The sequence below is a fragment of the Vicugna pacos genome, chromosome 29, assembly GCF_048564905.1.
Source record: "Vicugna pacos chromosome 29, VicPac4, whole genome shotgun sequence".
NCBI lineage: Eukaryota > Metazoa > Chordata > Mammalia > Artiodactyla > Camelidae > Vicugna > Vicugna pacos.
In genome coordinates this window covers 13,310,684-13,325,402 of record NC_133015.1, presented here as the reverse complement: position 1 = coordinate 13,325,402, position 14,719 = coordinate 13,310,684, and the positions used below count along the sequence as shown (strand labels likewise).

General features: G+C 41.7%; 1 protein-coding gene across 1 annotated transcript in view; it reads right to left on the bottom strand.

Moving 5' to 3' along the window:
• The window catches only part of TRPA1 (transient receptor potential cation channel subfamily A member 1), a 50,966-nt gene extending 36,943 nt beyond the window's left edge, over positions 1 to 14,023 (bottom strand). Inside the window, exons 1-7 of the mRNA XM_006202432.3 lie at positions 13,913 to 14,023; positions 9,849 to 10,008; positions 7,213 to 7,388; positions 3,103 to 3,210; positions 1,675 to 1,783; positions 1,340 to 1,485; positions 731 to 867 (exon numbers count right to left, since the gene is read on the bottom strand). Coding sequence (XP_006202494.2) covers positions 731 to 867; positions 1,340 to 1,485; positions 1,675 to 1,783; positions 3,103 to 3,210; positions 7,213 to 7,388; positions 9,849 to 10,008; positions 13,913 to 14,023 — 947 coding nt within the window. The remainder of the gene's footprint in view (positions 1 to 730; positions 868 to 1,339; positions 1,486 to 1,674; positions 1,784 to 3,102; positions 3,211 to 7,212; positions 7,389 to 9,848; positions 10,009 to 13,912) is intronic.
• Between the last annotated feature and the right edge of the window lie 696 nt (positions 14,024 to 14,719).

Genomic DNA, 14,719 nt, shown 5'->3' with positions numbered 1-14,719 from the left:
CTGTGTGCTGGGGTGGGGGGTGTGTGTGAAAGGCAGACAGACAGACAGACAGAGGCAGAGAAGGCTTATCTCAGCCACCTCTTCACTCACATAGGGAACACTGAGTCCTCGAATTCAAGGAATGAACTCTCAGTCTACACTGCCTGTTTCCTGTCCTTGCAGCTTGTAAGACTATAGTTTCAGATGGTTTTCTCTAAAGTGTATTTATATTAAACTCAATAGAAATATTTATCTTCTTTGGAGCTTGGCTATCATTCCCTAAAACTACGTGTATGTTTTGACAATGTTTATGTGTAACTGAGGGCCTAAGTGGAAAGGAAACTAGGGTGGGAGAAGAACCATCCATATGTATCTGCTCCATTCTTTTCACTGAAAATGAGGACACGATACACATGAGGAACTGGAACAGATTAGAAAGGGCTCGGAAAGTCGTGTATGTTGACCTCCTGAGCATACAGGAAATGAATCCTGAGCCTAAAACCACTGGACTAAGAATTGATCCAGAATATTCCACTGGAGATTTTATCCAATGAAAATGTATTTAATGCTCCACTTTGATTCCAGAAGAACATAGAGATTCCAGTTGAGCCACAGAGTCTTTATTACATCTGCTCTTTTCTTTTGAACTGTAGAATCTCAGCTACCACAAGTGCTGACTTTTTCTGTCAGGGTATAATTCAACTCACGAAGACTACAAGTCTGTACACAGAATGATCAGCAGGAAACTTACTTGTGAAGCAGCGACTCCTGATTTCCGTCCACTGCATTGACAATATCACTGCTCCCAGAATACGAAGATATCATCAGTTTAACAATCTCAGTGGCCCCCTGGGTGGCAGCAAAATGGAGGGCTGTGCACTTGCCCTTCTGTAAAGAGTTGTGATGTCAGAATCAGTCAACGTGTAAGTCCCAACGTAAGGATAAAGCCCAAATTCAGTTGTTTTTCCTTCCCAGGCCAACAAAATCATGGAAAATGGAATTTGAGATGATGAATAGTAATCAGTTTCATCTCCTGAAAAGCATCAATGTACAAATCATAGCTAGCAATTTGACTTCTTTGCAATCTGACAGCTCTTGACAGCTCTGACGGTATTTCTACTGCTGTCAGTGTCATTATCTTTACTGTATCTGTATTTGTGTTTGCAATTTTTGGGGGGAGCTCTCAAAATTCTTTAGACAAATTAAGATTTGGGAGTCTCTCGTTCTGCTTCTTCACGAACAGCGGGGAGTATTATCTATTTCCATCTAAATTAACTGTAAAAGAGCTGTGAAGCATTTTTGGCAAATACTACATTACAATTCTACAATAAAAGAATCAGAATAGAACATGAACAGTTACCTCCACCAGGTCCAATTGTGCACCGTTGTCCAGGCACATTTTAATCATTCCTAGGTCACCACTCTGGACCGCCATGTGGAGGGGGCTAGCTTTCCCATTGTTCACAAAGTTAATGTGAGACAGTCTGCTATACCCGTGTTCTTCACCTTTGGGAGAAATAAAATTTGAGATAACAAATATTATATATAAATAAAAGGATTTTTTTTAAAAAAGAAAAGACTTTTTAGACTTACATAAAAGACCATGTATAAATTCTAATAAATGTTTCTCAGATTAACAACATCCACCAGAACAGACTTTTTTATAATACATAATGGAGAAAAGCCTCTACTTACCAAACTTTAGTATTATTTCCATGCATTTTTTGGCACCAGAAAATGCAGCCTGGTGAATAGGGAAGCATCCCCATTTATTTGATTTACAGAGATTAGCTCCTTTATTTAACTGAAGAAAAGAACAAAAAAAGTCATGATGCAAGTTAAACCCCAGATCACAAGGATGGGCAAGATTTTGTATGCCTCTCCCAGACCTTTTCACTACTCTGTGCCTATGTAAAACTACATAGAAAAGCTTCAGATGCTATGGAATCTCTGCAAGTAATCTGGGAACTATGCTAAGATTCTAAAAAGAGACCCTTTATATTTTATAATGATGAAGTAACAATATAGACACAAGAACATCGGCTTGATCCCCCAGCAAACTAAAGTCAACACATTTTTCAATGGAATCAAAGAGATTTTTAAAAATATTATTGTGACTCCTCCTACACCCATTCTCAATTCCTTATACAAATAAAGTGACAATATTTCCCAGATTCTTTCCCTTTCATTTGTGTAATTAACAGATGATTAGACCGGCACTCATGTTACGCTATAAAACTCAGGCATCTTGACTAAGGCAAGTTCTCTACTAAAAAGTTGTTAAAAGAACCCTGGAAAATATGTTAGAACATATTTGTAAATTGAAATACCAGGTGGATATTCTGAAATTCTTTTATTTCTTTGTTCTACTCTCTGGGATGGTGGAGAGAGACAATCAAAAATACAGAACCTGGCCTGAATAACATACAAGTGATTAAGGAATATTTAAAAGAAAGCTATTTACTAGAACTCTAGTACCATGCTCGAAAGGGGCATTATGTGGAGCAGGAGTCGGCCATTCTGATGGGCAGCTCCAGAGTTTTACTGGACCAGAGAGAAGACTGGCTCTTCTGTTAGGGCTGTGGCTGAGGACCTTAGTCATTATATCACACAGAGCTCCCTTTCAGAGAACCCAAGGCAGCAATTTCTTCTCATCTTGGAAACAGGTGATGGCTGTGTTTCTCTTCGCTATTATTTTAGGGCCCAACAATAAGTCTGCAAATGACTGTATTCCTCTTGCCTTTGACTCTTCAGAAGCTCAGAGTCAAAAGTATGATCCACCTTTATTAACATACAGGCCATTATGCTTTGTATTTTGTATTCTAGCCTGACCACCGGCTTCACCTTAATCTTTCCTGTCTATATTTTCTTTTCATTTCAATCTTCTCACATTTTCTGTAATGCCTTCCTGTTAGTCTTCAATAAGCAATCTCACACTCATTTAAGATTTAAGGGGTGTATATATACATATACCAAAGCACACAGAGCTATTTTTTCTGACATATTTTCTGTATTTTATATTTTGCTGAGAAAAGAAACTGAAAGGTGTTGTAAGTAACAAAAATTCAGGTTGTACTAACTAAAAGATTCAGAAAACAGAAAGAATACGATTAAAATACAAACCAAAATCTGCAGTGCTTCACTGTTATCTTTGAAGCATGTGATTATCAAAGCTGTGTTTCCATTTTCTCCTTCCAAATTAATGTCAGTACTGCTGTGTTCAACCAAGATCTACAGGAAAGGGGAATAATAGTTGGAAAGTTAACTTGCCGGTTTCCAAACAGGGTTTTTGCCTTCCACTAGATTATAAGCTCTCAGATGCCAGGGACCACGTCCTTATTCACCTCTGCTATCACTTCTCCCACAGAATCTGGCATAAAACCTTGCACACAGTGCACACTACACAAATTTCTCAAATAGATGAAATAATGGCAATTTCTCTATCATATCAGTTAAGGCAACGTGGAGCTGTAGAACTGGAAATAGAATAAGAATTATAGATACTAGCTAACATAGCTCACTTAATACTGCTCACTTGTAGTAAGTGAACTATATTAAATAATATCTACCAAAAACTAAACTGGAATCTGTGGGTGGCAGGGGAGGAAAGGAGGTGAAGGAAGGAGAGAGGGAGGGAGGAGAAGTGGGGACAGAATGGTTTCCTTTTTCCATCTAGTCATTTTGCTTTTACCTAGGTTGCAGGTATTCTGGGAAATATCAATTAAATGAAATGAAATCTCCATTCTCTCCAGTAGAGGAAAGAGAGTTTCACATTAACACAGGTATTGCTTAATTCAATCAATTTAGACTTTGTCTGGAACAGAAAACTTCTCTATGATGTAAGAAATTCACCTTCTTGGTAAAATGATGAAGCAATTTCCCTGATGGGAATTTAACTGAAGACCTGTTATTCCTCACCTGCTGACTACTGGACAAGAATCTATAGATCATTAACCGGTCTTCATTTTATATGAAATCTAACAATAATTAGCTCATGTAAGTGTGTCTCGCAAAAGAGAAGTCTTTGAATTGGCCTACTAGAGGCCTTTCCTCTTGCAGCATGACTATGATAAAACTATACCATGTGCTTACAATTAAATTGTTTAAAAACGAATTTCTTAAGCAAGCTGTTTCCTAAAAATCTTGACTTAAAAAGAAAGGCACACAGAGCCCCTTGTTGAGAGAATGTGCCCCAATGTGTCAGTAAATCAGCAAATTAGGTTCACTAATTAGCTCTGCTCATAAAAGGAAATTACACTGAAAGTTTAGGTCCTAAGTACAAACAGGGAGATTATCGAAGGACAGTGAGAACACACGATTCAGTCTATGGATGTGAGGCACGTTCATGTGCTGTTCTTCACAAACTCTGGATTCACGTGCGAAGTAACTCACCCAAGTCTATAAGGAGGGGTTTGCTCTCTCTGACTTCTTAGAATCTTGCATCATAGATTTGGAGCATCTATTAGGTATGACTGCTCACAGCCGTAAGCACAATCTTTCCTAAAGCTGTGTTAAATTGGATAAGGCAGGGGCCCAGACAGAGCAACAAAACTCTGCGCCCATTTCAAATTCAGTCACGACCAGGCAAGTCTGGAGGCTCGCAGGTGAGGCCTCCGGAGGTCCCTGTCATGAGAATCCCGGAAGCCTCACGGGAGGGTCAAACCACTGGACACTTTGAGGTTAAGCCCCAAGAACACCTGCAGGCCTGCAGGCTACTAAGAAGTGAGGCCAGCCCCCAACCCCAGAGCCAGCATGCCCCGGGGCACACGGTGTATCTGGGCAAGAACTTGAGCTGACATAGGGCTAGCTATTTTTTCCTTTGCAAACACAAGGTAGTGGTGGAAGGTCTGGGGAAAGGCTGGACAATGGAGCAACATTTGAAATTGGCAAGAGCTGGTGGGTTACACCTGACCCCTGGGCGTAACTGGGAGAGGCAGGCCCCTGGGACTGCTATTGGCCAGCGCACAGACCGACCCTCCTCCAAGTTCCCTCCTCCTCTTCTATTCTCTTCATCTCTGGTGAAGCAGAGGGGCTCGAAAATATTTTTAGATGAAATTGTGGCTGGTAAGACCACGCAAAGGAGAGACAACTAATTTCAATTCTCTTGTAACCCTAATTTTATCTTGTTCTGGTGTCACTTAGGAAAATTTTTGTTATATCCACCTTCTAGTTTATAAAATAGTTATGGGTTTATTTCTAAACTTTCTATTTCTATGTGATACCTACCTTTCTGTATTTGTTAGTCTGAAGATTTCCTTTTTTTATTGAAATATAGTCAGTTTACAATGTTGCGTTAATTTCTGGTGTACAGTATAGTGATTCAGTTATATATGTATGGATATTATATATATATATTCTTATATATATACACACACACTATATACACTATATATTCTTTTTCACCTTCTTTTTCATTATAGACTATTACAAGGTATTGAATATAGTTCTCTGTGCTATACAGTAGGACCTTGTTGTTTATCTGTTTTATATATTGTAGTTAGTATCCACAAATCCCAAACTTGCAATTTATGCCTCCAACCCCTCAGTCCTTTCTCCTCTGGTAACCATAAGTTGGTTTTCTATGTCTGTGCGTCTGTTTCTGTTTTGTAAATAAGTTCATTTGTGTCATTTTTTTAGACTCCACATGTAAGTGATCTCATGTGGTATTTTTCTTTCTTGTTCTGGCTTACTAGTCTAAAGATTTCTGATTTCTAATTAACAGTAGCCTTTCAACTGTTACCTGCCTTTGAATTCCCAAATCACACTTTCAGAGCAAAGATTAATGAAGTCAATGGGCATTTGTTTCTGAAAAGAGCCTTCGGAGGAAGCCTGAGAGTTCTTTGGGGAAACAGATGGCATCTCTGGGGGGCCCTGCAGTCACTGGTGGCCCAGCCCAGACGGTACAGAAGCAGCACCTGGCTCATGAATAATGCAGACAGTGAGAAAAACAGACAGCCTATTGCCAGAGGATTTCCCAATAACTTCCAAATGGGGGCTGCCCTGACTCCTCTTCTTAGACACTGAGAGAAAAGTGTTTGGACGAAAGAAAGCATGGAACTCATGGACATCCCTGAGATCTCTTTGGTGATTTATAGACAAAATAGGTTTGGGTGTGGAATGATGAACTGAATATTTTTGTCCCTCAAAGTTCCTATATTGAAATTCCAGTTCCCAGCGTGGTGGTAGTGGGACGTGGGGCATTTAGGAGGAGCTTAGGTCATGAGAGCGGAGCCCTGCCCTGCCAGACCTGCCAGTACTTTGACCTTGGACAACCCAGCCTCCAGAAGTGTGAGAAATACCTGTGTGTGGCTTAAGCTACCCAGTCCACGGTACTCTGTTATAGTAGCCCAAACTGGCTAAGACAGGTGCTTCTCCAATAGCCAAGTTACCTGCACTATTGTTTCTACAGGACAACTTACTATAAGTTCCAAATCGCCTGCCTTAGAAATGAATTTCTGGAACATGAGCCATTTGTAAATTGCATTTCTCTTTAAGTCAGGATGGGTATTTTCTAGTGTGTCTGTGAGATTCTGTGATGTAGTTTAAAAGCCATGGCCTAAATGCTTTAGGCATTTACCAAAGTTTCTTCTGTTTGACCAAACTCACTCCCTTGGAAAAAAATAAGAAATTTCCCAGTAGTAGTATTCTGTCTTCTGCCAAGACATGCCATCCACTAAGGTGTGTCATCCACACTAACAAAAACAGTAAATCATAATTACTTTCTCTGTCTCCACTGAGGCACTCATCACTTTCTTCCCTGAACCATGAAATCGGTCAGGTGAAAGCAGTAAAGCCTGGACTTGCAAACATAAAGATGGGAACAACATTCCTAATTCTTGCTTCCATCACCTAATTCTCATGTGATAATTAGGCAGGTTACTCCATTTTCTCTCTGCCTCAGTTTCCTCAGCTATGAAATGGGGATAACAACAGTCTTACTTTATAGATTTTTTTAAAAATGAGGATGTGAAAAATGAAAACATAGAAAGCTCTTAGAAAAACACTGGTACGTAGGAACTGGTCGATCAAGATGAGACTGTTGTTATTCTCATTGGCATCGTCATCATCACCATCGTCATCAGTCCATCAGAAGAAAAGCCCACGTTGAAATCATTACATGTTGAAAAGCCCTGGTGGCTTGGTTGGCCATCCTGGCCCCAGAGGACACCACTGGACATGGGTCCTGGCTCGAGCTACGAGGGTTGGTGCCTGGGGAGCCATCGGCAGCCTTACCTTCAGCACCTCGTTGTGCAGGCCCTGCGCAGCCACGTGCAGCGGAGCCATCAGGTTGTAGTTCCGGAGGTTTGGGTTGGCTCCTTGGAGAAGGAGAAACTTAACACTTTCAACCTGGTTCTTTTCTGCAGCCCAGTGCAGAGGGGTATTTCCATAATCATCCGTAACATTCAGTTCTAGAAAAAGACACCAAAATCTGGGTTAGACTTTGTTTGGACCATATTCAACTCCTACTGCATGCCTAGTCACTTCAGAGCTCAGTGCCCCTGCAGCTGGCTTCACCTTCTCTATGAAAAATAAAATATAGCTTCAGTTCTCAAGAAATATCTAATGGACACCCTTGGGGATGCACATAAGTATGGCACTGACTTTGTCGAATGAGTTAGATATTGAGCTACAAGCATCCTTAAGAAACTGACCCTCCTAGTGCTGCATGTTTTTATCTGTGGTATGAATTTGGGGATTGCTACAAAGCATAGAGCTAATATAAAAGTAATAGCTGTATGCCAGGCACTCTACTAAGCTCTGCACAACCCTCATTTCATTCAGCTTCCAACAGCCTACAGAGAACCATGACCATTTTTCAAAAAAATCAGGAAAGATGAGACCTAAGGAGGTTCAAAATCCTGCCAACATTACATGGATAGTAAGGAGTTCTGTAAGTTGACGTACCTCTTTGAACCTCAGTTTTCTCATATTCAAATTTGGTGGAAGGAAGGAAGAAACTAAAGAAAGAAGGGGAAGAGGGAAGGAGGGAAAAAGATACGTATACCGTGCAATGTTAGGAGACGACTGTCCCATAATGTCTTCAAAGATCTTAGTGGAGTGTTTGGCCCATTGCAATGGTTCAAAAAAATGTTAATGAAAAAAAAAAGACACACCACTAATAAACCACAGGACTGGACTTGGAGCTCGGGCCCTTGATGCCACCCATGGTTTGCACATGTTTCTACAGCACAATATACTATACTACTTACCCTGTGAGCTCAGCAGAAGATGTGCTGTTTGATACTGCAGTTTTTTATACCTATTCTAAAACAGATATGACTATCAATTTTAACAACCATTTAATTCGTGGCAGTACATTTTTATGTCTGAAGAGGGGGAAACATGCCCATTTAGAAATAGGACTTAGGGACCATCTACAACACCTAGGACTGTGCTGCACCCACATTTCCCATTTCTCTCCCGTTAAAAATGCATCCTTCTACTACCTCCTTTCATTCATCCAAGTGCCTCACTCTCAGCAACACAGGCACACACACACTCATAGCCTCACACACCCGTATCCTCACACACATCCCTTGACCATTCTGTCCGATCAAGACAAAGCACTCCATCTGTCATTGCATTCAGCACCCAGCCTAATTAAACTTGGGCCTAAACTTAACAAACTCCCATTCACTAATTAAATAACTTGAATTTGGCTTTTATCTCCAGCACTTTTCGGAAATCATTTGTACAGAGGTCGTGGAGGCCTTCCAACGTCAAGGTTATTGTGATCTTCTTCCTATTCAATCTCTTCATGGCACCCGACCTTTTGAACTCCTCTCTCTCAGTGACTTACTTCTCCTTTGGCTTGTGTTCATCATCTCTTATTCATCACTGTCTTCACCATCCTTTTTCTGGCTTTTCTTCTGTCCTCCAACCCTGAACGTTGGTGATCTACCCTTGGCTAACTCTGTTGGCAATTTTTTGGTCTCCTAAAGGATTTTCATGCATTTCCACAGTTTGAGCTACTTCCTATACAACAATGCCCCTGTGGTGTGACTCCTTTCCTTCTAAATTTCTCATCCACTGGACACTAGATATTAGGCTACGAGTCTACTGAATATTTCCAAGTCAGTGTCTCCTGGGCCTTTTACCCTCACGCTCACTTTTCTTGTGTTTTCTTACTTGCTTTCTTTTCTGGGAAGTTATACCATTAACCTCATTCCAAATTGGGAATCTCAAAGTCAGTTCAACCCCTTGCCACTCACCCCTCACCTTCAGTCTTTGTCAAGCACTGTTCACTCTACATGCAGAATAGCTCCTGAGTCTCTCCCTGTCTCCCTGTTCCAACCTCAAAACCTTGGGGGACTCTCATTTCTCTGTATTCTAAAATAGCCTTTTAATTAACATTCCACTTCCAATCCACCTGCCGTAATATTGACAGAATTATCTTAACTAATAAAGGTCTTGTCACAGCACCTCACTGCTTAAATCTCTGGGGCACCCCCCTTCCTCATTTGACTACAGTTGAGCTTCTCAAACAAGGCTGGGTATACACAGCTGGGGAGGGTGTTACATCCTCTGGGGGGTCTCATTTTTATTCAATGATAAGCAGTTTAAGTGTAGAATGACCTCAGCGGAAATAGTATAGAATAATACATAAAATGCATATGAATTTTTATAATAGGTCATTAGAAAGTCTGTGTTTGCAGTGGGCTGTCCCAGGTCTCTGCATTATCCCCTGCAGTTTCTCAGTAGAAAGCACTGAGGAGCACGGCCTGCACGGAAAGCCACCCTCCTGAGTGAGAGATTCATGCCCTTGATAATCTGGGATGAATCTACCCTTCGGAACCCCTTCATCCCACTTCCTAGTGAACCGAATGGGACAATGGATTTAGGGAGCACGTGTCGTAACATTCTGTTACCTTCACAAGAGGAGTCACTGACGATCATCTCCATCAGCTCCACTTCACCTTCCTCCGCAGCGTGATGCAAAGGGGAGGCATTCGTATCATTGTATTTTTTCAATCTGTTTTGCTTCTTCATGAAGTTTTGTAAACCACATGCATTTTCCTCAAAAACCACCTAAAAGTGTATTTTAAAAATTGCTACCTTAAATAAGCATATGTAAAACTTACTAATATAAGTTACCCATTAAGAGATTATCAACTAAAACTAGTTATCATGCTCACAATAAATTTTTTTTGAAAACCATAAAATGTTTAGACATATAGAAGGTGCTAGCAGATGCTGAAACATTGTTAAGGACATTAAATAAATGACTGGATTTTCTGATCATAAACCTGTACAGGTTGTAGAAATAAAAGCCTTGAAAAGAGTTTTAAAGTGAGAGTAAGGGATGTGAGCTGGGAAAAATGAAGTCTAATGAAAACATAGAGGAATTTTCTCTGCCAGATGAAAACTGTCCGGAAACTACAGCATGAGGGATTTTAGTTAGATAAAAAGATTTTCATGCATGCAAGGATTAAGTGCAGGAATCTAAATTACTGTGGCCTTCTAGTTGATGGCCAGTTCCCATCCCTTGTGTCCTTAGATAATGGAGCTAGAACCATATTGAAGGATCAGCATGTAACTCACTTGGTCAGTAATCTAGAACAGCTGCCTACTCTCCTCTGGGAATGAACAATTCCTCCTCTTTTGCCTACTGGGATCCTACACCAGGCCAGGGCAGGACAGGTTCACTTCCTCATCGTTCTCTGCACGCAGGAAGGGCTAGTATTATTGTGCACTTAGTGCCAGAGATCAGGACACAGAGGTTACATCATTTGCCCAAAGGCACACAGTAAGGGGCAGAGTTAGACTTTGAATAGCAGGTGCATGGAATACGGATTTTGGCTGACTGATGAATGTCAAAAACCAGCCTACAGCAGAAACTGAAGCTGAGGTCAAAATCACCACCCTAGAATGAACTGTGTGATACAGGAAGATACTAAAGCATAAGAACTGACTTTGAAGAGCAGACTCAGTAAGTTCTGGGCATAGTTGACAGCTGTCATTGGCCTGTAAAAGTGTAATTCCAAACAGATGTTCATTTCCACTGATGTCAGGAGGAGCAAGAACTTTCTAGAATATCTTATTTTTCTCTAACACTTTTCCTTCAGGCTTTTTATATTCTTTATTATGACTGCACTGAAGTTGATTTGTCATGGATGACATCAGGTTTCTTCCTTGTGAAATTCTGAGGTGACTATTGACATTCTGATTTTGATTCATTCTTACAAGATATGAAACCTTCCCAAATAGAACTTTTTCTTGAAAACCTCATGGCCTAAATAGAATAAACTTGCCAAAAATTAAACAAATCTTTAAAAATCATTTTATTTAAGGTTATTCATGTTACTATAGCAACCAAAACTTCACAAAAGCCTTCAGGTCATAAACTTTCTTCCATTATCCTGCCTTTCATTATTATTTAAATTTTAATATATGTTTTGGATCAAAAGTATATTCTGGTCTCCCTAAAATTAATAATGCATCCTCTCTTAATATCTATATTAACTGACAACCTAGTTCCCTATTCAACTACTTGAAAATTCTAAATATCCATTTCCATACAGAAAATTAAGAATTTTCAAAATCAATATAGTCATATTTAATTATACTTCAACTGATTGACAAGATTTTTATCCAAAATTGCTTCTAGAATTCTTGCCTATATTTTAAAATGAATATTTAGGTATTATCAATAAATATGAATGACTCATTTTATTCCTAACATTTTTACATTGTTTAGCTGTGATGGTATCATTGATCACATACCAGTTCAGAGACCCCAGAAATGGCATCAAATCAGGTATTCTGATATTTGGTAGATCACGTTTAAAGAAGCTAATTCTGACTAAGCCCTTTAAAATGGAGCTATCAAATACGTCTGTTTTAGGTTGCCTTAGTGAAATACATACAAGCAGCAATGGGGCAAAAAGACAGAAATACAATGAGAGAAATAACAAAGAGAGATTATAACTATGAGGAATTATAGCAAATGAAAGATCAAATGCTAAAGTATTAAGTCTCTTGAAAGAAAGTCATTGGAAAAGGTTAAAGGCATCGGTTAGATGGTTCTTCTTCCACATTTCTCATCTCGTAAGGTTTCTGCTATCCTTCAATTCTGTCCGTATTCCTGAGTCAGTGTGTGTGTGCTGGAGAAAATATTATACTCCATGTCTTCTTAACTAGGAAACCCTTAGAATTCGGTAATAAGATAAAATGTATAAATCCTTCCATCTACAAGCTCTACCATAGCTTTTAAAAGCCTTAAGTAACATAAGCACTTCCACTTGACTTAGGCAGTAAAACTAAATAGAAACAATTAAACAAAAATATGAAGAAAAATAAGTTTGAGACTTTGTGCTGCAGAAACCCCTCACTAATATCTCTAGAAAACAAAAACCGCATCAGGAAACAAGGAAGTAGTTCTGGCGTGATTTTCGAAATTTAAAAATTTCTTCCTGTCACTTAATATTAATTCAAAGACACTATCCTAGTGCTTGATGTTCTCTTATGACCTCAGTTCTTTTTATTAAGTCAAAAGACCATGGTTAATATACTAATATTAAGGAGGAGAAAAAAGTCAATGTTTAATTTGGATGTGCAGGTACACTCGCCTTGGGAGGCCGGGTTTGTTGCTGTATGTGATTACTACTCACGCCTGACTCACACATGATTGAAAACAGTGTCAATCTATGCGACCTGTTTAGAGGGCAACTTGGCAAATTCTACTCTTGATCCTGCTAAGACTTTAACATACATACATACTCACTAAGGCACCAGTGGACAGACAGACGAAGCCACATCTACATTCAGAGACACTCAGTCGCATGTGTAATAGCAAAACAAAACAAAATAAACACCACCTAAGTGTCCAGGTTGCAGGACTGGTTAAATAAAGCATGACACATTTATACAAGGGAATACTATAAAGCTGCTAAAAAGAGTGAGGTGTATCTCCAGGTGCTGATTTAAAAAGTATTCTAAAATATATTCATGAGTAAATCCCTGTGCAAATGTCATACTTTGTTAACTAAAAAGATGTATCAACGTGTGTGTATTTGTATAAGCACTTTTTCCCTCCTGGAAAACACATAAGGAAATGTTAACGTGGTTCCACCGCCTTAAGAGATTTGTGGCGGGAATTAGAGAGACACTTTTAATTCTATTTTAACGTTTAGAAAGAGATCCTTCTATTGACAATGCGTGGAAATCCAGTGGCAAGTTTTCTGAGCATATGACGACCTCTGCCCTCAGACTGCGCTATCAGGCGGCAGGGAGAGCTGGTGCTGCCTTTCAGTCAGAGTGACCCGGAACCGCAGAAGAAACAGAAGCCCCATCTTAGCCCTTAGGACCTCCTGCAGACCACCTACCCAGCCTCGGAGGTTTCCTCCCCCACAGTCCCTCCTGACTCCCTCACCCTCTGTAGGAATCCGCCTGTCCAGCCATTCCCTGAAACGCTTCCCTGGCAGGTGCTGGTTTCTCTGTTCGTCTCAAGAGACAAGTATGCTTCTGAAGCCCCCAAACACCTCTTGAATAGCTATCCGACTACTAGATACAGCATCTCGTTGTTTGGTTCTAAATAACATCTGGGAAAAGGTCAAGCGAAAAGGCGCACGCTCCGAAACTGGCCTGATTTTAGGTAGTTGCCTGATTCTGCCAAACGCCAAGGGTCGTTTGGGGGTATGTGTCCCCAGACTGCAGCTGCCCATCACGAGCGAGAACTGGTTGACAGCAAGCAAGCAGAAAGAAGGGACGAAGCAGGCACCGGGTGGGCACCTTAATAACGCGGTCGCTCGAGCTCCCCGCATCCTGAGCGGGGCCGGTCTTGGACCACACACACACCCGGAAGCAAGCAGCCCGGGCTTCCCAGCCCGGGGCTGCCCGCTAGGAAACCTCGACTCGAGGAGGGCAAAGTTATGAAGAGCCGACCCCCCGCCTGGACTTCGGAGCCCGTCCCGACCACCGATGGCCCGGGTACCTTAAAAGAGTCCTTGGAGTCGTCCATGTCGTCCTCCACTCCCTGGTAGACGACGCCCTGGGGCTCCTTCTTCTCCCCCGGGCGCAGCATCTTCCTCAGGCTGCGCTTCATTGACCACACCCCGGACGCCACCTGTGGCAGCTGCTCCCCGCGGGCGCGGGCACCTGGGGCGAGAGAGCGCGGGCAGCGGTGAGCGGGCGCTGGGCGCGCGGGGCGCCGTGGGGTCGCGCGTGTCGCCGGGGTCCGGGTCGGAGTCCGCGTTTACGCCCCAAAACTCCGGGCTCTTCCGCGCCCGGCTGTCCTCGTGATAAGAAAAGCTTGCTTGGCGTGAGCCCGGGAGGATTTCTGACGGGAGTTCTCCCCCAACAGGCTACTTGCAGCGCGGGAAACAGGAGGGGCACAGGGAGGGGTGGGGACGCGGACATCGTGTCCACGGACGGCCAGGGGGCGGTGGCGCCGCGTCTACAACCCGGCTCGCCCCTTTGGGCCGAAAGCGCGGCTTGGCAGTCCTGGCTGCACTTGCAGCAGCGCACGCTCGAGTCCCCTAGGTCACCTGAGTTGTGCTGTCAGTTGAGGAGGGGTCCGGTCAGGGTGGGTCCAGTGAATCTGGAATATTTTATAATAAAAATCCCAAGAGCCTCCACCCTGCCCCACAATCAGAGAGAAAGGGAACGGGTGGGTAGGATGGCGAGGGAAAGGGAGAGAATACCTGGGTACACTGGCAAGATTTTTACTTAAAAAATGTATTTTTTCTAACTAATAGCCACCGTGCCTCAGTTTACCATGTCCGCATCATTGTAGAAGGCT